This window comes from Ptychodera flava, chromosome 13, assembly GCF_041260155.1.
Source record: "Ptychodera flava strain L36383 chromosome 13, AS_Pfla_20210202, whole genome shotgun sequence".
Lineage (NCBI taxonomy): Eukaryota > Metazoa > Hemichordata > Enteropneusta > Ptychoderidae > Ptychodera > Ptychodera flava.
The window spans coordinates 27343873-27367533 of NC_091940.1; the positions used below are offsets into that span (position 1 = coordinate 27343873).

Sequence of the window (23661 nt, forward strand, 5' to 3'; positions counted from 1 at the left end):
GGTACACATGTTTATGCCCTACTTACTCCCTGCTCAGATCCCCATGATAGCAACCGCGACAGCGCCACCACCGCTTGGTGAGGTTTCTATTCGTACTGAAACCATAGCTACAAAGCGCTGTCACGAGTAGATACATGGCTTGTCCATGCAAACATTGATAGCCACGATGCAAATTTGTTGATACGTAACATAGACGACTTCAAGCTCTTAAAAGTGAAAACTATGGGTTTTGTATTTCTAAAATTTCAACATCTCGACTAATCATGCAAAACACAGAACGTGGCATTAGTTGTTCCAACATTTACTCGGAACAGTTGGACCAATATTCACAATGAAGATCACGTTATGCTATGTATGATGAAGAAGCACTCTTGCACTTCAGTAAAAGAATCTCTTTTACGATTCCTTGTTTGAAACGCAAATTAAACCGAAAAGACCTGAATAACGGGTGTGAAGTTATGGTAGCTTCATTGCAAGCAAATTAGTTTTGTTTTCCTATTTAAGGCCATTTAAAGAAAATTATTTGTTTGCCATCCTTGGATTTGTGAAAAACCTACCAGCCAGGAAGTCAAAAAACAAACACAGACAAAAAGACACAAGTGTGTTAACATAGGCTCATTTTTTTATTTTGTTTCTTTTGGAAAATAATATTATTTTTATTTGTAACAGTGTTAACATTGTGTTTGTTTTCTTAAATTTCTCTGAAAACCTACCAGCAAGCAGATGGCAAACAAAGAATTTTATTTAAAGCGCCTAAAGTACTTTCTCGGAGAAGGTTTCATCAGGATCATTGGTGTATATTGTAGTACTGTATTTGTTCTGGAGAGCAAGGCTCAAATTTAAACTAAATAGGGTTCGCGTAATGGTGATTTACATCGTTCATCTAAAGTTTGTCAGAGTTGAGGTAGTTATGCTATTTAAGTGTGCTAAAATGAATGTAATTTCGAACTTTGCATGTCAAGCTCCAGTTGGTGAGGGCGTAAATAACGTGACGACACGTAACGGTTAGATGGAAAGAGCGAAAATGACATCTCGATCGATGGCAGCGGATATGATAATGATGTGACAGACATCGACAGATGGAGACTGTCACCGCCTACCGCATCGAATGGGACTTTAATGTTAGTTGTCGCACTGAGGTCGGCACCGAGAAACCAAACATCTCATAGTCTATGCGATAGAAATCTACCAGTCTTTCGATAACGTCTGGTTCGAGGGTTCGGTAATATTGATCGAGAAGTGTCGCCGCCGTTGATTGGTGGATCTCAGGGAACTTTACGAGCCCATCAAATCGCAGTGTAGATAATATGTACTCAGCGTCTGCGGCTAGTGTTTCATAGTGTCCAATGAACGAATAGCTTAGGTCACAGAACAGACCAACTCGACACTGCGGCAGCCAATGGTGACTGAGTCCGTTGACATAGCTGTCATTACCATTGTCAAGCACTAAGTGCGCAAACTCAGAAAACGTTATGTTTAGCCAATCGTGCTCATCAATTTTAAACTTGTACTTTGTCCTATTTTTCCCAGCGTATAATTTATCATAAGAATTTTTCGTCTCTCGGAGTCCCATTACCACTTTCCTTCCATAAACTCTTTCGTATAGTCTCTGTATGTGATTATGTGGGGTGAACTTGCACAGGTATGCGGACAGCAACCTCTCCAGCGGTTCTCGGACGAAGGTGAAAACCAGGTATCGCTGAAGTCTGTACGCGGACTCCTCCGCAGTTCTGCAGCGGCTGAGAATCCTGCTGGTCCCAAAATGGTCATGGATGATCGATCTCCAGGCGTTAGATCCGACTTTGGGCATCAGGGAATATATGAATTTGTATTTGTCGTTGTAAACGAGATTCCAATACTGCGGGTTTGGGTAGCTGTCGTCACGGATTTCGCTGATTTTATACTTCGTGCACACCTGACGGATCCTGCTAAGGCGTGCTGTACTCGCCAGGAACGGATCGTAGGTTGACCTTTGACCTGCTTCCTGCGTCCCAAAAACGAGAGAAACAAAAATATGATGTCTTTGGGGTTACAAGTAAACCCGTAGGGCAAGTAATTTGGTTGAGTTCATATACTGACAGTGTTGTCTAAAACGGAGCCGCTATGAAGTCTCTCTCTCTCTCTCTCCTCTCTCTCTCTCTCTCTCTCTCTCTCTCATCCTAAACTTATTGGACCAATTTTAAGAAATTTGCCTGATTAATACTTATTTTAGGACATCTTTCGGATGACATAGGCACAAAGCTGAAAACAAACAGTAACACTGATACGCAACTATAACGACACCTGCAAACCCGCAATTGATATATCTTACCGAAAGGTAGTAGCTCGCAGACAAAATGGCACCGCCAATCGATGAGTTATCTGTGAAATCAATCAAACGGAAGACTTGAAAACCACTAATGCACGAGACAGTTTCATCGTTCATAGTACAATGGATTTCGTCGGACTCAAAGATTTTGAACATGGCTCTTTCACTGAAAGCATAATTTAGTGTCACCTCGCATTGCTCTTCTTGATCCTTGATATCCCGCCTTGATAGAGGTTCTCTGACGGAATGGTAAATGGACTAATTTCATGCAACTTTTGATAATACCTTCAAGACGCGCTACGCTACACTGACCACATGCAATCGTTCCGTAACGAGAAATATAAGAATAATACAGAATTATCAAAGTTTGTATAGAATTTGAAAGTAAGGGCCAAGTCTTTGTTATTTCGTGGTCAATTATTGACAAAGCATCGAGCTACTCTAACATCAGCAAGCGATGTAATCTTTGTATAGCAGAAAAGCTGCACATTATCAATGCTGACAAATCTACACTGTTAAACAAACGCTCTGAGTTGGTTTCAAAATGCCGCCACCAAAACAAATATTATTTATCGAATTTTAACACCACCTATAAATAGAATGGTACATCCCGATCATACATATTATACAAGAGTGTCGAGCTAGGAATCCTTTCACTTCTGTCTAAAGATTGCAGGATGCATGAAACTTAAGTAACAGATTTCATTACTATACTTTGTACTTGAAGTAATTTTACTTGAAGTAAATATATATATCTATATAGATAGATAGATAGATAGATAGATAGATAGATAGATAGATAGATTAACAGAAAGGGACAGACAGATAAACAGCTACATACATGCGTACATATAGACAGATTCATACATAGATAAATACACAGCTTCATACATTCATACATACATACATACATACATACATACATACATACATACATACATACATACATACATACATACATACATACATACATACATACATACATACATACATACATACATACATACATACATACATACATACATACATAGTTCTCGATAGATAGAAAGATACAGAGATAGACAGACAGACAGACAGACAGACAGGTAGATAGATAGGTACATACCTGTGCTACAATGTCGCAGTATCAAAATTCCAGCTGCTGCCATTGTCACAACGGTTATACATTTCTTCAGTCTCAGGGCATACATTATTCGGACAAAACTGAAATAAATGTCATCCTCAGCGAAATTGGCAATTATCTTTTACGTCACATACGCAGCTTGCTGTCATGAAATCTCACCGACGTATTGTGTTAGTTTTACGCACTGAGACATTTTTGATTCCCAGCTGACACCTATTGCCACTTTGGCGCACTTTGTGCGACATTGCGATATTCCACCAATCACAGACAAGTTCCCTACCCATGCATAGGTCACATCTGGCGATTATGGCCACGACAGAGATGTTTTATCGTTTGCTTTGGCACACGCCTGCAGTTATAACCTTGTCCATCAGAGATTGGTCTTCCCACCTTAAAACAGTTTCCAACTCGTGTGTGTCAAATTGCAAGGAAAGTTCACTTTAGCCGTTCGGACAAGGGAACGTAATGGCGTTAAGAGCAACATGTACACCGGACCACGCTGTCCCTCGTGCCAGCCACACGAGTACACGACACGGCGAGGCTAGGTCTGAACAACTTTGATCAGCTGATGCGCGCGTCAGCTTGAAAATATCCTATTTTGTACTGCACTATTTAGATAGGGACTGCGTCCTTCTGGCACTGTGTTACGCCGACCATGGAAGAGACTGTAATGCTTAGAAGGTCAGAATTGAAAATAATAATTTTTGATCAACAAAGCTTTTACAAATGTACAGACCCGGTCACGACAGTAATAATACTAACCATTGACAATGTTGGTTTATACTGCTCTGCAGGTGATCCTGTAAAACATATCCATTCAAAACTAGTTTTGAAGTGAAAATACTATACATTGTTTCAATTTACCGATGTGAGATTAACGAGGAAACAATTATTAAAAGCTGTGATATCTGGATAACATTTTCCTGCCTACAGCGCCCTCACTCCATATGATCTCCCCGCCAAATATGAGCGTGACAGCATATGAATAACTACCTCTGCAGATAGCCCGAGAAAAAGCGAGCTATGAATCTCGATGGAACCGAACGACCAACTGCTATGATATCAGATTGTTGAAATATTTTAAAAGTTTATTTCAAACATAAAATATTATTTACAATCTGCTGGCAAAACAAATACAGACATTTCAAAATATAGACTTTGTTAATATTTGAGCTAGACACATGTCGATGGAACCAATCGACCAACTGCTATGAAATCAGACTGGTCAAATATTTAAAAAGTTTATTTTAAACATAAAATACTATTTACAATCTGCTGGCAAAACAAATATAGACATTTCAAAATATAGACTTTGTTAATATTTGAGCTAGACACATGTCGATGGAACCAATCGACCAACTGCTATGAAATCAGACTGGTCAAATATTTAAAAAGTTTATTTTAAACATAAAATACTATTTACAATCTGCTGGCAAAACAAATATAGACATTTCAAAATGTAAACTTTGTTAATATTCGATTTGTAACCACGGTTTGTAACCATTGTATGGCTAATGAAAGGTCTGGTTTTGCTTGTTGAATATTGGACTTTCCTGGTCAAATTGCTAGAATATTTCAAAAACTATAGGCGGAAACACGTGACTGTAGATTACAATGAGCATGGAGACAGGTAAATGTCCTGGAAAGATTTCATCGAGCATTATATATAAACACGTGACCTTTGCCCTATCAGATCTAGCGATGGGTACTTTGACTCTGTAACAGGTGTTTCAACTACAAGCTTATTTAAAACTGGACACAATAGTAGCAGTTTTCACCAATATAGCATTGCAAATAGTAGTTTGAGTATGTTCCACTCGACGAACTCACGAAAAAGTACGATCACATCCAATGCAAGAAAAATAGATGTGTTCCTAGTTATCGACCACTCTCCGCTTCGAAATCTGTGCCTCATATCTTTTTTCTCACTTCAGTGTGTTAAACGAAATCCTAGTACCATTAGATGAGTTTCTTGAAATGCCAAAAAATATCTCCATTCGTACCATGCCAGCCTTCCTAAGATTTAGGGGTGGACATACAGCTCGCACCTAACGTCATTATGGCGCACATTCCCCACTGCCGCTCCTACCACTATGATACGAGTATCTTTGTTTAATACATCCACGGGCAAGGCACATGTTACTTCACGGTCTTTCCTAAAAGTAACCGTGGCTTGTTGACCAGATACTCTTTCTTGGTCACGTTACCTATTACGGATCACGATCTCAGTGGGTACGAGTGTGGTGACGTAACAACGTCATTGTAAGAGGGAGGCGGAGTCTGAGGAATCTCGAATGGGGGGGTCTGGGTATGAACTGTAGCCATCGTTTGGAGTCGGGCGCGTACTTCTTGGAGTGTTCAGTATTGGATACGAGTTCCCATTTTGTACAGGGTGCACGCCATTGCTTCCAGCCGGCGACAGATGTGCGTTACTTCCAACACCCGTCGGAGGGTAGGCAGGGTCTCCTCCGTAAGGAGGGGCACTTTGAGGAAGATTTCCTTGGCTCTGAAACGCGTTGTTTGGGTAGCGTGGTGTCCGCTGCGCTTCGTCATATCTGAAAGAATACGAAAAAATATGCCTGGACTAAATCCCGTATCTTACACCGGCAAAACATTCTTTTGCGACAATAATTCAATGATAATACATGACCTAGAGCTTCCAACCGGTGTTTTAGTCGAAAGTCGATTGTTCTGAAACTCTTGCAGTGCTTCAAAATGGCAATTGCTGACAATCTTAAGGTAGTATGAGCCTCGAAAGTGAAAGACTTAACATTTTTGTTCAAAATTTCCCCAATGAAACTTTCGACAATTCTCTTTCAAAATCATGAGTAAAAATCGGGGTCATCATGCAAATTTTGTTACTGGAGAAACAAAATTACCCAACATTTTTGTAAACCGATATTTGAAATTCAAAATGGTCACCATCCCTGTGTTAACTCTATGGAGAAAATTAAAATTTTCGAATTGCGAAAAATTTAAATTGTTCTTACATCAAGAGCTTTCAAATGAAACCCCACAAGTGGTAGATCAGAAAAGAATTGTAAAAGTTTGAGAGTCGAAATATCTGTCCCCGAGGCGCATTCTACCTGAAGGCAATCTCAGATGTTGATTAGATTTACAAAGGCAAAACTTTGAAGCCAGACATGAAAGTGAATCGGGTTGCGTCCCTTGGTTGCGTGGTCTTGTATGCTCTATTGACGTTCAAACAGGAATTTCCATTTAACTGAATTAAACTAATGACATAAACGATAGGCTCAACACTGCTTCCTTTAACACCGTCGGTTCCTTGCAATAAAACCCTGAATATGCATGAAACAACGAAGCAAAGGAATTGCTCCTTTCGTTTGCATTTCACTCTCTTTGTGTCTGTTGGTTTCTCTCTGTCTGTCTGTCTGTCTCTCTGCAGGGCCGTTGCCTGAGCTTACCAACAGGCAGAACCTATAACTTAGTTCGGATTTGGGTAATTTACATAATTTACATAAATTTTCAAATTGATGGTGCGGAAAGTTCCAGAGAGCTGCTGCTCCTCACCCCCCTGCAATCTACGGTCCTGGTCTGTTTGTCTTTCCGTTTTCTCTGTCTCTATCTATCTATCTATCTATCTATCTGTCTGTCTGTCTGTCTGTCCCTCCCCCCTCTCTCTCCAATTTAAACAATCGAATGTCATATGCTTACGCTGGCGGCAAATCGTTTCTTCTGTTTCCTGTCCAGGCTTGGTTGGCTGGTACCGGTGCCGTCGCAGATCTTGACGACATGTGATATTTGTAACAGCAGATAGTGACGACGACGAAGATGGCGGCGACAACCGAGCCCGCAATTATACTAAGTATGCCTGCAAACAAACAAATCGAGGAATTTTATGTTCTGGATACTTTCATCTGTAATCATGCATCACCGGCATTCAAAAAACCCTTCTCATCCTTTATTTCACAGAATCAATGTGCGGAATGTTTGTATTTTGTCAGAGGGCGCTATTCATTTTCAGCCAGACAAAGCTGATGTGACGCAAAGATAGGGTATGCTGAATTGGCTACCGGAATAAGACACAACCAATCTACACATAGGAACGTGAAAGCGTCAATACCAAAATGAAAACAGTCCAAGTTCATGGCCTTTGAAAATTAGATCTACGAACGGTCCGAAACTACTAGTGCTTTTCGCTTAGTTATTTGGAAAACTCAAAGGAAAAGATTTTGTGGCAATTCCCCTATCCCAGGACTGTGTTTTATATGAAGTTGGGTCATCAAAATTTGGGACAGTCGCGTGAAATAGCTACGGACACGTGAAAATACCATTTGGCGTTGGCTAAGTGACACGATTTCTGCCACACAGCTTTGTGTTGTCACTTTGATATGCAAATCAATTAGCTTTAGTTCATTTTAATTTATTAATGGGAGAAGAAGTAGGTTGCATAGGTCAGAATTATGAACGAGTGACAAGGGAAAGGCCAATGGACTTAACTTTCAGTCCCTATTTTAGACAGGAAAGGCTGAAGAGATGAAATAAGTAAACTTCACAACCAGAGTAACATTCTCGTAGAAACGCACTATGGCTCTCGAATCCAGCAAAACCTATACTACACATGAAATGCAATGGGCGCTGTATTTCACAAACATTACATATGGTTAATAATAGTTTTAATTCATTGTTGATTTTAAGAAGCTACAAAAATGGGTGGTATACGGCAATAATATAAAATCAGCGACTTCGTTTGAAAACATTTCCGCTGTTATCGGCAGTGTTCTGGATGAAGTTAAATCAGTCAAAGCACGCCTTTACTGCTGTTGTTTCCGGTTCTCTTGACGTAAGTATAAGAAATACTATTCACTTACCGGGACCGCAGCCAGATTCGTCCGTGTTGTCCCCACAATGGTCGTGACCATCGCAGACCAACGTCTTGGAAATGCATCGAAACGACTTGGCACAGAAGAAATCCTGGAAGTTGGAGCATCCTCCGACTGAAGGAAAGATAGAAAGTGTTCAAAAATCGTCTGCGGTAATTGATTACCGATAACCTCGATAAACAGGTGTCCGGGACATCGACCAGAACACAGTAACGGCTTGTGTGAGCAACTCCTGTATTGAAATGAAACCACACCAGAAACTTCTATCCCTCGGTTAAAGGGAGGGTGTCGTTGGAACTCTACTCAAGGTTGCCAGGGACCCCTACGACCGATGTAAACACTGTATCTAGGGTACGTTTGCGGATGATGAAAGTTACAGCATGGTCGTTAACAATAAATATAGTAAAATTTAAATGTTGCTGCTATATTGACGTGATGCTAAGATATATCATGAAATACATTATTTGCAAACAAGAAAGTCGCACACGCGCAGTTCCGACGACATCCTCCCTTTAACTTATGACACAATATAATCATGGGTTTTTTTTATTCCATTGACTTTGATTACAAATTTAAACTTGCAGCGAAAAAAACAATGAAAAAGAGTTTACAAAAAACCAAAACCAAAAAACCAAAACAAACCAAATCAAACGACAGCGAGTACAACAAGTTAAACCAAATCTTATTGAAAACCGAAATATCCATTGCAAAAGAAGTCGTGCGAGGCAGACATTTTTTGATCTAAACTTGTACGTCTCTGTATTGTTCACAACATTGAAAAAATCTACTGATTTTGATACGTCCATTGATAAGTCAAAGAGAACACACACTTGATACCAGTCCTTGACACTTAGCAAAAGTAATTCTGTAATGCAATGTTCGAATTCCCCTCCCCTTACATTTTTTGTGTGACATTACCACAAAACGTAACATTGGTTTTTTGTTACTGACTGTAAAATACCTCCCCTTCCTGTTAGCATTTTACAGATATGAAAGGAAGATAGCTTCACATATACAGACAATTAGAAATTGAGACTTTCCATCATTTAGGTGATTCGTTCGGGAACACTCTTGATGAATATAGCGTTGCCAAGCCAAAGAATGGGAAAAAGACGACGCACACGTCGCAGAGCGATGCTGCCGTCCGACAGAAAAATGTATTTGATACACCTTGTTATGAATAAGTTGGTTTTTTTTCGATATCATAAAAGAAAGAAACTGTTTAACTTATATCTCACAAAAATTCCAATGTAGACCAGCTAAAATAATTGACAAAGGCAACTATACTTACAAGCTGTGTAATAAATCGAGTATACTCCTTTGAAGCCTTTATCGTCGGTTGTAATGACGCCCTCAACGGCCGACCTGACATCGAACTGAATAGTCAAGCCACTGTCCGCCACATACTCTTGCTCTGCTGTGTGCTGGTTGCAGAATTCATCGATTTGAGAATCGTCGTCTCTTACAACGATGGCGTCACCGTACGGATTCGAACAATCTGTTGGCGAAAGATTTGAAAATGCAATGGTCAAAATTTGAATCCAAACCACGTCCGTATAGTTGTTTTAATCGCAGTCCCTCCAAAGTTTGGCGTTGAAATAACACGGCTCATGTGTGTAGAACATAGGTTACCGTATGATTCTGGGTTATCGGATTCATATAATTCCATAACATTTCTTGTCACTACAAAGACATTGTAAAACGCGAAATACAAAACCAGCCAGTTGCATTGCAGAAAGTTTGTCATCTATTATATAAACGAGGAACACGCACAGACTACCTATAGTATTATTCCTGTTTACCCGTTAGCGTATCATTATTAATCCATTAAATTTATTACTAAAGTTATGTATTGTATTGTTTAAAGTTTTTCTTTTTTACTATAAGTTTCTACACAGGTGCTCTCAAATTTCGCTATAAGTAGCCAGATTACTGTAACATTCCCTCTCCCTTCAAAATAGAGCTAGCATTCTAGTTGTTTATCTTCACGCGTCAGGACCAATTGGCTCTGACGGAAGTCCTTCAAGTGGTTGGGATCTGTATTCATGTCGGCACCGGACTGCGCTGTTTATCAATCCCGGCAAGGGAACATTACTAATCCTCAAACTGTATGTATGTATATGTAACTCTAGAATTGTGTGCAGACAAGTGTGGCAAGAGTTCCTTTTAGGCCCCTCATAACTGGAAATCACTTTAATCGCTGACTTTCCTTGGAAGAAGCACATCAAATTCAACTTTTGGAGGGTTAGTTTTAGGGTTAGCATACTTAAGTGTTGTATATCCTACCTAATAAAACATTTTGGAGTGGGGGTTTCCGACAAGTGTACCTTAGAGGTTTCAAACTACAAGCATAAGCTTAATTTCTCCCGAAATTGGGGGCGGGGCGTAGTGTCACATGTCTACATTTTCGACCAAATGCTTAAATCAAAAGTCTACATTTTCTACGAGCTGATAAGTCAATAATGCATATTTTTAGATCAAACGTTGTGATTATTCAAAGCCGCATCACGCGGCGATATCAATGCGCAACATGCAAATTAGTAGGTATAAGTAGGAAGCAACACAGCCGCATGTTCTCCCTCCTTTGCAATTGACCAACGGTGGCACGTCATGGCGACTCAAGCTCCTTCTCAAGCTCCTACCACCGCTACTCAAGCCTTCGTCACAGCGCATGCCGGCCAACGTCCACCTACTGGCCAACAATCCCAAACCCGTGTCGCTCAGTCAGCCAGTGTAGCGCACCAAACTACGACTGCCACCCAATCTACTACAGGCCCAGGAGCAGCCGGAGGAGAGCAACCAACCATACAAAATGCTGGGCAGGTGAGTAGCGACTTCGCTGTGTGTACTTTCTGTGCGGTGTCTAGTTTTTTTTTTTCTATCTTGCTCGTTTACATGTCGTTATCTATGTCGCCTGTCACCGTGTACTTTTGCTGCTCCTTACGGCCACCTGTTGAGCTTCCCTTTGTCTCGTGTCGTAGTGCCGCCTTCTGGTATGGTTTAAGCTTTGTTCGTAGCTAAACCTGAACCCACACCTGGCTCAGTGTCGTCTTGATTTTCTGGCCCAGTGTGGCAGTCCGTTCTTTGTATGTCTTTTTGTACTTGCCACTTCCATAAATACGCATATTGCTGTTAAGGATGTACGCGCAATGGCCCGCGCCAAATTCTGCTTCTGTTGCGACCACGTCAGAGTCGGGAATTGAGGGTAACAGCCCTTCACTTTGGCTTTTTGACAAATTTTTTGCACATCCCTCTGCCAATACCTTTTCTCTCACTGTAAACACTCAAAAGTTTGGTCACCGGGTTTCCTTCCCGGCAGCTGAATGCTCTCGTTTGATTTGCCGTAGAATCTTTCTTGCAAAGGCTTGCCCAGCACCATCCCCATTACCATTTTTTTTTCTTCACTGGCACGCCTTAAAAAAACTCGTGCGGTCGACCGCCGTTTCCCTTTTTTCACTACAAAATAACTTTTTGGGAGGGGGTAGCCATATTCGCAAAATTTCTCCATTTTTTAATTTACCTGTTTTCCCATGCTTTCCTGTCGCGCGTACATCCGTCAGGTTCAGGCCCAGGTAGGCGAGTGCCTACGAGTGTGGCCAGTAATCCGGCCAGGCAGTCGGACCCGCAGAGGGGTTCGCTGCGAGTGTTGCCGATAAACTGTATGTGTATTGCTGAAGGCCCAGGTAGGCGAGTGCCTGCGAGGGTGGCCAATAGACTGTGCCAAGCAGCCTTACCCGCTAAGGGGTTCGCTGCGAGGGAAACCTCTGACATGCCGAACCTGCTAGTCACAGAGGTTCGTTTCCTTTTGATCTGGTGGCCGAGCAGGGCCTTACAACAATAATTCACAGCGTCTCTTACGGAGGCTTCCAAAAAATAAATATAAAACAAGACAAACCAACAAACAAACAAACAACAACAAAACAAGCAGTCATTTACTTTTTCGGCCAAAAAAAAAAAAAAAAAAAAAGACATTCAAAAAAAAAAGTTTTACATTGCTACGTGACAACACATGTTTATGTTTCGCTCCATAGTTTCCTTTTTCGGCTACTTATCTCAAAATCTCACGACCAAAGGATAGACCACTGTGGTGGTTCGGCCAAGTGCCCAATGGTGTTTAGCGTTGGGATAAAAGGGCGTGCCTGTTGCCTTGACTGTTTGCGTTTTCGTTTTACAGGTTGATGAGTTGGAAACACTCAGGCAACAACTCAAGAAACTGCAGGACAAAGCCGAAACGGCCTCTGTAGACGATGCCTTAGCTAAGGTGATGGAGATGGCCCACACACAGGCGTGCTGTTTTCTGGGTAGTTTCTATAAGTGTAGTTTATTCTACATTTCGACGTTCTCTTCCGTAGCCTAATCACCAAGGTAAGAAACAGAATTATCCGGCCAGCCAAGAAAACTGCACGTTCTAGTCGAAAAATAAACACAAATCCTTCATTGAGTTACCTAGTTAGATGCGGAAGGATCTCGGCTGTCCAAAAAACACACTCATGTCACGATAAAATGACAACTTCAGGAGAAATCTGCCGTGTTTTGACAAACTAGGCATTTCTGGCATCCAACGTTGTAATAACGCAACTCATTATCATAATTGTACGCCGTCCGCATCGCTGATTGGTCCGTGAGCAACGCCATCAACGGCATCAGACTGAGATGCACCACTTTCTATGTGCAGACACCGTCCATTATGTTAATGAGTTGCGTTATTACAACGGTGGCCATCAGAAACGCCGATGTTGTCAAAACGCGGCAGATTTCTTCGAAAGTTTTCATTTTATCGTGACATGAGTGTGTTTTTTGGACAGCCGAGATCCTTCCGCATCTAACTAGGTAACTCAATGAAGGATTTGTTTATTTTTCGACTAGAACGTGCAGTTTTCTTGGCTGGCCGGATAATTCTGTTTCTTACCTTGGTGATTAGGCTACGGAAGAACGTCGAAACGTAGAATAAACTACACTTATAGAAACTACCCAGAAAACAGCACGCCTGTGGATACGAGCCCTACGCCCGCCAGAAGAGAAACGCAGATTCGTTTGCATGTTTTGTATGTGGAGAAACTGGTCATATGGCCAGAGCCTGCCCTAACAAGAAGACATAATTTGCCTACCTAAGGCATGACATTTTGATGACCTTGGCGATATTCCACCAACTCCTGCCCTGACAGTGTTTATGTATACATGCATTCATATCCCACAAGTACTTTTACCCCACGCATTCCACTGACAAGCGCACACACGTTACACCCATATCCCCAGTCATACCAGTAAACATCGATACATACATACCCACCATCATTAGCACAGATGCATAGGAATGCTGTCAAGGCTATGATGTGTACCTTCGTATATTTACCAATCGCCATTAAAACTTAAAAATAAAATTTACATGTATGTGTCCTAGCACTTTATAGAGCGTTACCTCGTCGTTCCTATGTGTGTGTGTGTGTGGTCCACCTGCGTCGCTATATATGTAGGAATACAGCCTTAGTTTCTCTCTCCATCCGATTTCATGTAAACCCAACCCGCCCGACCCCCGAAAGCAGGGAGGGTCCACGTGACCCTTTGCATTTTATGCAGCCCGGCATTTGCAGGGTCCTGTCTAGGGGGCTCCCTCAAGACCTAGTTTCCTTTGGTTTTCCTTGTGTAAAAGCTGGTTTCCCTCTCCTTCACCAAATTTATCCGCCTCCCGTTCCTTCATTTCAGCCGATACCACAACCATGGGAATCCTACACTGCTGGAAACCGGCCTCCCCGTAGAACTGACTACACATGGGTAACTCTTGAGGGCGCCCCCGGGCAGGACCAACATCTCCCTGACGTACGAACCGTGGCAGCGGGGCTCCAAAAAGCTTCCCCACGCCTGTTGTCATTCCGGAACCCAAACGAATTTGTAGCCGGCGAAATACACAAAACACCAGACGGCATGGTCCGACATAGCCACGTGCGCAAGTAACCACGACCAAATTATGGACTGGGTCAAGAATGGAGCAAGTGTCTCCAGCTACTTCACACATTTCAAAGGAACTTTTAAGGGCGCTTTCTATGATTCCCCAAAGCCACCTCCAAAGGTCTTTTCAAACAACCCACTGTGTAAAAATTACGTAGATTTCATTTCTCAAACTATCCGCGATAGGATAAGAACTGGTGCTATTTCTGTGTATGGTTCGGTAGGGATTGATCCACCGCCACATATCGTTATGCCAATCACTATAGAGCCCAAAAGCCTCGCATGTGCATAGACATGCGGTTTTTAAACCTGTGGATTGCAGACAAGCCATTTAGATTTGACAAGTTGGTCGAGGTGTCTCGATACTTAGATAGATATGATTATCATTGTAAATGCGATGACAAGAGCGGCTACGACCATGTCTTAATTAAAAACGAAGATCGAATTTATTTTGGTTTTCAATGGGCTGGGATATGGTACGTCAATAAAACACTCCCGTTTGGGTGGAAATCCTCTGCATATGTTTATCACACATTGGGCTATACAATCACCGGTTATGCCCGAATGCTTGGCGTACCCTGTTTGCAATACATCGACGACAGGTACGTTGGGCCATTGCGGGTCGCCGCCCTCTCAACTGCTTCCCAAATAAATAGCTGGTCAAATCCGGAGCTGTCCGAGGCAGCCGCATACATTCTATTGCATTTATGCGTCTCCACTGGCTACTTCATAGCCTTAGATAAAAGCATCCTCTTACCGGTCAGATCGCTTGTTCTCTTAGGGATGACAGTCGACACGACCTTGCAGGCCTTTATCATTCCCGATAGTAAGAAAGCGCGATTTGTCGAATTAGTGGAGTCCGCCTTAGCTAAACATGCTATCTTGATCACGACGCTGCAGAAAGTTATGGGAAATTGCATCTCATTCTCCCTCGCAATTCCATGTGCTCGGATTTACATCAGACAAATGGCCCACGCTCTGTCTAAAGCCCAGACGTCCGCACAAAACCTTGTCCGCGTCAATAATCCCCTTAGGGAGGAGCTAAAGTGTTGGATAAAGATCGTTCAAACGGCATCCCACTTCAAATGGTTAGAGGAGAGACACACCACCCTGCAACTGTATACAGATTCGAGTTCACATAAGTGGGGGGCAGTATTCAAACCAAATTCTACAAAATCGCTTACATTTAGCGACAGCTGGGAAGACGAATGGAGAAAAAAATCAATTAATGAAAAAGAAACTGAAGCCCTTGCTAGAGCTCTGATTGCTGTTGGACCACAAGTTACAAACACCCGACTTAACGTCTTTTCCGATTCAGCCGTTCTTGTACACGCCTGGAATGCAGGTTTCCCAGGATCTAAATCTATCAGCCTCAACGATTTGCTTAAGAAAATATTTAGTTTCTGTATCGAGCACAACACCCAATTAAACATCGCTCATGTTCGCTCCCAACAAAACTTAGCCGACAGAGCGCCAAGGGAACTATCTATGATGAACGCGAAGCTGTCCGACCAAACGTGGAATAAATTAAAAAGAGAATTCGGGCCCCACACTCTTGACGGTATGGCTACATACTCAAATGCAAGGCTAAAGGACTTTATTTCACCCTTCCCTCAGCATAACAGTGCAGGTGTAGATTTCTTCCATCACCATTTCTCCCGCGACGATAACATTTACCTGTACCCGCCGTTCTCGCTTACGCATCCAGTCGTAAAACACATTGTCAACAACTCCCTCAACGCAACAGTCGTTATACACAAAGACAACAGTTACCCCGCTTTCTGGCCAATGGTAGCACATTTGGCAGTACGAATACTTAAGTTGGCCAATCGTGGAGATTCAGGCGTTATATTAGCGCCCTCTACAGACGGTTATAAACCATGCAGTACTCCGTGTGAACTCTTTGCAGCAAGATTCGTGGCACCGGCAACCTCAAGCGGAGATGAATGTGATGAATTAAAACAGTGAAACCGCTGTTTGAAAAATTTAACAACCATTCACAAGCTATATAACATTAAGTCCATGTTTATCCGCTTTTAAACGCATATTGCTCTTCTATCACCACAGGCATGTTGGATGAGCGGAAGTTACAATCAGGATCCCCCGATCTGCATGTTATGTGATTCCAAAATGCCTCAACCGCCGCAGCTGAGTCCCGCAGCCACTAAAGCTCACTGTGTTGATCTAGCGACAATAGATCGACGCATGGAAGAAGTGCTGGGCAAACGCTCCCCATATGATGTGCAAAAGGATCGTTTGGTCCAACAATTTGAAACATTTTTAGCGAGTTTGAGTGAACCCAAAACCGTGTGGACGGCTACATCCCAAGACATCGTCAGATTTTTGATTTATAAAGACAAGGACGCTAAGACAAGAGTACACGAAGTAACATGTCCTTATTTAGGCCAGTCTGGGTCTCACCAACCATGTCACTGCCCCAAGAGAATCCGGGTCACCACAGCCAAAAATATGATCTCTAAATTAAGCACCTTTTACAAAGCTGTGGCGACACAAGTTGGTTTCCCCCGACCAAACCCTGTCGATTCAGTATTAGTTCATAGATATCTTAAAAAGTCAGCCGAAGAACAAGCGAGGTCCATGATAACCCCAAAGCAGGCAACCCCATTATTTCTGAATAAAATGAGACGGGTCTTTGAGTATATAATCGAGCAGATAAAAGTATGCAGGCGCCCATCACAGATCTATGTGTTAGCAAGGGACTTGGCCTTCTTTAAAGTTCTCGCATTTTCAGGGGATAGGGCACACGACCTTGGTCACGTCAAGACCCAAGAAATAATGCGTTTCCCAGACAATTCTGGCTTTTTGTTTAACCATACGTTCGGTAAGACGCTGAGGGGGTCATCTACAAATATGTTTGCAATCAAAAGGTGTGCGGATGCTCTCATGTGCCCAGTCACTACAGTGGAGGCATACTTCGATTTGAGCATGGCTATCGGGGTTAATCTAATAACGGGATATTTATTTCGGCCCACCAACGCCCAGGGCACCGTCGAGCAAAAACCCGTATCGTCCCAATTAGTATATCATCGCCTTAAGACATACCTGCAAGAGACTGGAATAGATTCCGGCGAAACCCCACATGGGTGTAGGAGTGCCTGTGCAATCTCTTTGTCTATGGCTGGCTCGGACATCCAATCCTTGATGAGCCATGTAGGTTGGCGAGCAGAGGACACGGCGCTCTACTACATGCAACTGGCAAAAGTTACAAAAGTTGGGCACCAGCAGATAATCTAGCGAAAATGGTTGATGCGCCAGATTATAATAATATAGAGGCATATCACTCAATGAATAACCTGGTTGGTTTCACTAGAGCATTTGGAAATGATAATATTTGAAATATGCCGATTTGATTGTAAGATGAAGTTCACGTATGACTTTAATAATCTTGCTTTCTATTTGGGAGGGACGTATTACACTACATAGGCAGTCGACGGATTGTATGATTTCTCAGGCTGTACGTGGAAACCAATTCTGAAGAACAATTCTAAGGAAGCGAATAAATGCATATGTAAAAGCATCTCTTTGTCTCCTGACTGTGTTATGTGTGGTGATAATGGTGTCTTTAAGGCATGGGAGGATAAGCTAGTTCGTAAAGGCAAAGTTCATATAGTCCTCTCTATAAATACATATATATTGTACATACGTATATGCATATACGATAGGGTAAAGTGCTTGACGACAGGTTAGCCACCCAACACTTTTACCCAAACCTAACAATAGGCATATCCTTGAGCGGAGTGATAAGGTTTTAAATATTAAGTTATTCAAAGCCGCATCACGCAGCGATATCAATGCGCAACATGCAAATTAGTAGGTATAAGTAGGAAGCAACACAGCCGCATGTTCTCCCTCCTTTGCAATTGACCAACTTAAGGTTACGTATGGCCATACTATATGCAGGACTATAGGGTGTGTTTGTGCCGGCTAACCAGTAAACTGGCCCTTACCCACCCACCCTCCCAACATGTACGACTGGCTTGTGCTTCGCTGAGGATACGCCACCCAACACTTTTACCCAAACCTAACAATAGGCATATCCTTGAGCGGAGTGATAAGGCTTTAAATATTAAGTTTAGTAAAACCAGAACAAAGATCAAAAGTCATAAATAAATATTTTCTCTGTCAAAAGACTTAAAGACTTAAAGGGGTCGAAAAAGCGGTACATTTGCGTAAAATACTCTTTCGAAGGCAGTGCCCTTCGGGTGCCGATGTAGGCCTAACCAGAGTTGATGTTGCGGTCAAACAGCAGTACAGTATGATTGTGATACTTACCATGATTATTATATAATGCTATTTCGGTGAACTTGATATACACATGAGTATATGATCCGAAATTGTTCACCGTCAGGGAGCAGTTCGATTCGGATTCAGATTCGTACGAACTAGCAGGATACGCATCGTGGGACTTGAAGACGCCCCCAAATGACGTTATCGCGTTTGGCGAAGAATCACAAACTGAAAAAACAAAATCGGAAAGCAATAGCGTTATTTTAAACGCACTGCGACAATACCCTCTCCTCGAAAAAGGAAAGAAAACAAATTCTTAGAGAAATAAATACATTATACTTTCACAAATTGTATGAACGCCGAACGATACAAAGTGACGTCAATTCCATCGAATGATGGCAGTATAACAAAGTTATGTCGATCGAAAGAATGGTCGTCGCATGAATTCACTACCGTAACGGTGACAGGCTACCTCTAGCAAGATCAGGCTGGTCACTATAGGTACCAGTTTAGGGTATACTAAGTGGATGCTTAAATTTTGTGTCAGTGTAAGGAAACAACTTGAAACGCCAGCCTAAATGACTTGAAGTCTTGGACTGTATGGATATAAATTATTACACAAGCTAGGCTTAATACACAAGCTAGGCATGGAAACGAATCTGACAAGGGTTTGTGTCAAGAATCTGTCGCAAACTGCGGGTCGTACACAATAATTACCTGATGGAGAGCCTCCTACAGACAAGGAGCCAGCAGTAATGGCTGTATACGAAGCATGAAATCCCCGCCTTGTAATGGAACCGTCAGATTCGAATTGTAGGTATAAACTCTCGGACGAGGACGTTATGTCAGGTGGCATGCTTGAGCTGTACATTCCGAAGAGCGGTGATCCGCTCGTACTCCCGTCGTAAATGCGGAGTCTGTCGCAGCACGACTCTAGCTCAAACGCAAGAAATTGCAACTGAAATTTATAAAATAATAACAACATGATAACATTGATAGATATAAAGATACCGTTACTTACCATTCTAAACTGTGTCCCCTTAACTATGTATGTTGTCTGTCTGTCTGTCTGTCTGTCTGTCTGTCTGTCTGTCTGTCTGTCTGTCTGTATGTATGTATGTATGTATGTATGTATGTATGTATGTATGTATGTATGTATGTATGTATGTATGTATGTATCACTTATGCAATTAGATACATGTGTTTGTCGGTATTACTGATATTAATACACATGTATACTACTTCAAAGTGAATATGGGATGTACAAATACAAAACTCAATAGCAAAGGGTATCATGAAAGTGTTTTAAAAAGAAATTTCAATACTAATTTCAACATCAAAAGAATTGATTATATTTACCGAAATCTGTACAGAACGATGATCGAAATCTAATAAAATCATCGTGGTAACAATAAGCAGAAAGATGTCTGCAACTTTCGAAATTGTTGCGTCTGTAAAGTTTTGTATGGCATTGTTGTTAGTAGAGAAAGAATGCAGAAAAACGTTGAAATATTACTTACATGTACATGCTGGTTTCGCGCTGTGATACGCCAAGTACAGTAAGCGTTGTTGTCGTAATAATTGGGGTAATTGGGAGAGGCCAAAAACCCTGTCGATCCAATGAGTACACCTCCACAACTTCCAATATTTCTCTTATCTGGTTGTGTGTGTGTGTGTGTGTGTGAGAGAGAGAGAGAGAGAGAGAGAGGAGAGAGAGAGAGAGAGAGAGAGGAGAGGAGAGAGAGAGAGAGAGAGAGAGAGAGAGAGAGAGAGAGAGAGAGAGAGAGAGAGAGAGAGAGAGATTAAATGAAGTATGCAACTTATTCATAGGGAATATTAAATACAAAACGCATTTTTAAACACTGAACTAGCTGGCCAACTCTGACCACGACCAAGCTTTGTACAAAGGGTTTGCAAATCACTTTTACAGTGCAATCTTGTAAACATTATATCCACAATACAAGCATGGGTTTCTAATTAATGCCCGTTGCAGTCACTTGACACACTAAGCATTTTTACTGACGCACAGTTTGTGTCATATACGTGTCTACGAGAGGCTTTTGTGACGAAAAGATTTTATCTGGCTGTCTGAGTCATTATGACTTAAAGTTGACCTAGACGGAAATTCTGGTCACAGTGATTGCATGAGTGAGAGCCTGATCAAATATGTCTGATTTGGGGTTCTCATAGCTTTGGATTATTGTAAGAATAAAGAAAGTAAAATTACTATTCGAATTAATCTATGGTTTTACCGAGTAGGACATAATTTCTTTGTCCCTCTGCAAGAAACACTTTTTAGGCCTACTTTTTAATAATTTTGTCCTTTTGTAAATTCAAATCAGAGCACTTATGTCATTTCTTTACATGCCCGTCTCCGTTTTCTTTATCTCTATAAAATTTCGCACCAAAGCTATCAGAAAACTACATGAAAATTTGCAGATAAAAATCCGTGTACAGTGACAATAACAGCTGAAGAGTGCACTTCAAGATCGAAGTCAGGAAAAATAGATTTATTATTAAAAATATCCAACATCTTGAATCCCGTTTGGCTACGTTCAAGGGCGCCCCCAACAACAGATGTTATTCGATAAATGTCTGAGGGGAAAATGTGTGAAATTAAGTGATTCATCATGACGCACCTCTGCTGCGCCTCTTCTGGTCGAGAGTATTTGAATCACTGTCTTTCAAAATCGCTGCTTTGGCACTGAGATCATCTCCCTGGCTTGAGACTCTACGAACGAGGCTTCCAACTGCCGGGAGTTCGAGCATTACGGCTGTCAGAAGGAACGTTGCGATGACTTTATCAAATCTCGTCATCTCTCGCTGAAGTGGTTTTTACCCTTAAGTTGATTCAAGACTTTGGTACCCTGTTGTCTGAAATTGAAATATAGATAATCTGATTTACAAGAGTGATTCCAAACTTGATGAACCAGAGGTGTGCTAGTGAAATGCAGGGGATGGTTGATCCGAATGAGTATAGACACAGTCTTTGTCTTCAAGGTCCAGGATTTGACGTACTTTAGAACTCGTAGAATTACACACAGTTTGCAGTAGCAAGGGTAAAAAATTGTACACGATTTTCGCTCGGTATATATTTATATTAATTATTAACCTCCTCAAGAGACACAATGGCCTTTCAAACGATTGAAAGCAAATATATTTCCCAAAAACTCTGAGCCGTGCAAAGAGCCGCAGTTGGCACCAAATTGATGATGGATTTGTGTGACAAAAACAAGTTATTTACCACCTCTCATGGACTTGCCAACTTGATTCTGGTGTCTTGTTGGCTATGACTACAGATTTACGGTTCTACGAGAGGGGGGGGGGTAATAGGCCCTGGTCTTGCGTTATTATTGTTTTGTTTTAAAAATGGCGTAGTACAGGTACGCCTCGTAGCCTCGATATATTGATAACCACTCAAACCTTAAAAACAGTAAAATCTTCAAATATCAATAGCGTTTCCTACACCACACAAGGATACAGTCACTCAATAATTATCCTTCCGAAGTCCGGATTCCTTTATGGAGGGGTGCAACTGTTCTTGAAGAGGGTGATATGTTCCTTCTACCCTCCTCTTCGGGTTTGAGGTCAGATGGTCGTGTAAAAATGCTTACGACTCGGAAATGGTAAGTTCAAGTGACCGGAGGTTTACTTTTCACGAAAAACGACGACAACAACAACAACAACAGCAACAACAACAACAAACAAATACGAAGAAAAACAAAGAATAATAGTCAAAGTTCTACTGTACCTGCCACTATAGACTTCACCTAAAACTTCAGAGGTCTTGTGGGATGTCAAAATCGATGGACCATGGGAACTTGAATCCCGACGAACTAGCTAGCTTCGAAATGCTGTTATGAACTTGTTCAGGTTCAAATTCTGTTAACAATAGTTCGAAAGTGAGATTACATTTTGGGCGGACAACAACTGCTGATTCCATTCCCCACAGAAAACCCGGGTAAAGTATTGGTACCAATACGTATGACTCCTTTTTAACGGTTACGTACAAGGTCAACACTGTGATGCTTCGGTGTTTACCGCCAACTGAGTCACTGAGCGGCGGTGCTCTTCACTTTCCAGTTTCAACTTGACACTCGAAGTAGTACGAGCGCCTACTTGCCGAAGGCTTCGCACAGCGCGTTCAACATTTGCTGTTTCCTCACGAAATATGTCATACTCACAGCTTAGCAAACCCTACGTCAACATGGAGGCCTTTACACTGCAGCCGTTCGATGTCTTACAAAAGAAAGACTTTCATTGCCTTCTAAATCCGGGACATATGACGTTTCTTATTCTCTTCGTCGTTGCGTAATCAAGGAGCCGACGTCCGACACCTTATTGATCGCTGTCTCCATGTCAACGTATACGCGGAGCTGTTTCATATGCAAACACATGATCTCTCTTTTGAAAGACCGATACGGTGAGTCGTCCGCTGTAAAAATGGCAGTCAAGTGTCCAAACAATAAATAATTCCTAGACTTGAATTGAAAAGGTCTAGAATTGCTCATAGATAATTTTCGAGCACAGTTTTGCTGGAGTGTTGCGAGTGCTAATACAAATCCCTATAACTGCACATGGAGTTGATAATGATAAGCCCCAGTCAATCGATAGAATGCCCATTGTGTATACGAAAGACAATCAATTGTAAAGTGAATTCTAAATCCAACATAACGTGACTTTTCACCCATTTACCATAAATATCTGCTCCAGCCCGCGTTTCTTGAATAACACAGCAAATCTTATTAATTACCATCTTTCTTGTTAAAAATAATCTTTAAATATATTTCCGAAATTTTCGTTCATTGAGACAAGTTTGTTTTATACATCTCCCTCAATGATCTTATGACACAAAAGTTCCAGTACTGTAGACATATCTGATTTTTCACGATTTGCAATTTTATTGGCGCCCAAGGAATTCTAATCTGATAGAGTTACCCATGATAATATTGAACATCGCATATATATATATATATATATATATATATATATATATATATATATATATATATATATATATATATTACAATAATCAACCAATTTCAAAACATTACAGAGTGATTCAAATCCTCCAGTACACTGTGTAAAGGGTTCTCTGGGCTTTGCCCAAATTGTCGACTAATTTTATTTTTATACTAAGGTGAATAAAAACATCATCTCGCACTTATTTTGATGATCGTCCTGACTCAAGA

General features: G+C 41.5%; 2 protein-coding genes across 4 annotated transcripts; one reads left to right on the forward strand and one right to left on the reverse strand.

The window, feature by feature from the left end:
• Positions 1-600: 600 nt before the first annotated feature.
• LOC139148028 (neuropilin and tolloid-like protein 2) lies at positions 601-22775 on the reverse strand. 3 transcript variants are annotated; one of them, XM_070719293.1, is made up of 12 exons: positions 22654-22775; positions 22221-22351; positions 21109-21343; positions 19990-20126; positions 19187-19427; positions 18515-18697; positions 9567-9773; positions 8264-8389; positions 7107-7263; positions 3414-5986; positions 2312-2361; positions 601-1984 (listed from the first exon to the last, which is right to left on the reverse strand). In XM_070719293.1, exons 3-10 carry the CDS (start codon positions 21284-21286, stop codon positions 5689-5691), a joined length of 1527 nt encoding a protein of 508 aa, XP_070575394.1. In that variant the 5' UTR covers positions 21287-21343; positions 22221-22351; positions 22654-22775; the 3' UTR covers positions 601-1984; positions 2312-2361; positions 3414-5688. The 3 variants fall into 3 exon arrangements, with proteins under 3 accessions (XP_070575394.1, XP_070575393.1, XP_070575392.1); XM_070719292.1 differs by having other exon boundaries at positions 22480-22718; XM_070719291.1 differs by having other exon boundaries at positions 22221-22718.
• LOC139146934 (uncharacterized) lies at positions 10771-14227 on the forward strand. Its single transcript, XM_070717795.1, has 3 exons — positions 10771-11098; positions 12450-12560; positions 13979-14227. Exons 1-3 carry the CDS (start codon positions 10886-10888, stop codon positions 14225-14227), a joined length of 573 nt encoding a protein of 190 aa, XP_070573896.1. The 5' UTR covers positions 10771-10885.
• Positions 22776-23661: the final 886 nt, after the last annotated feature.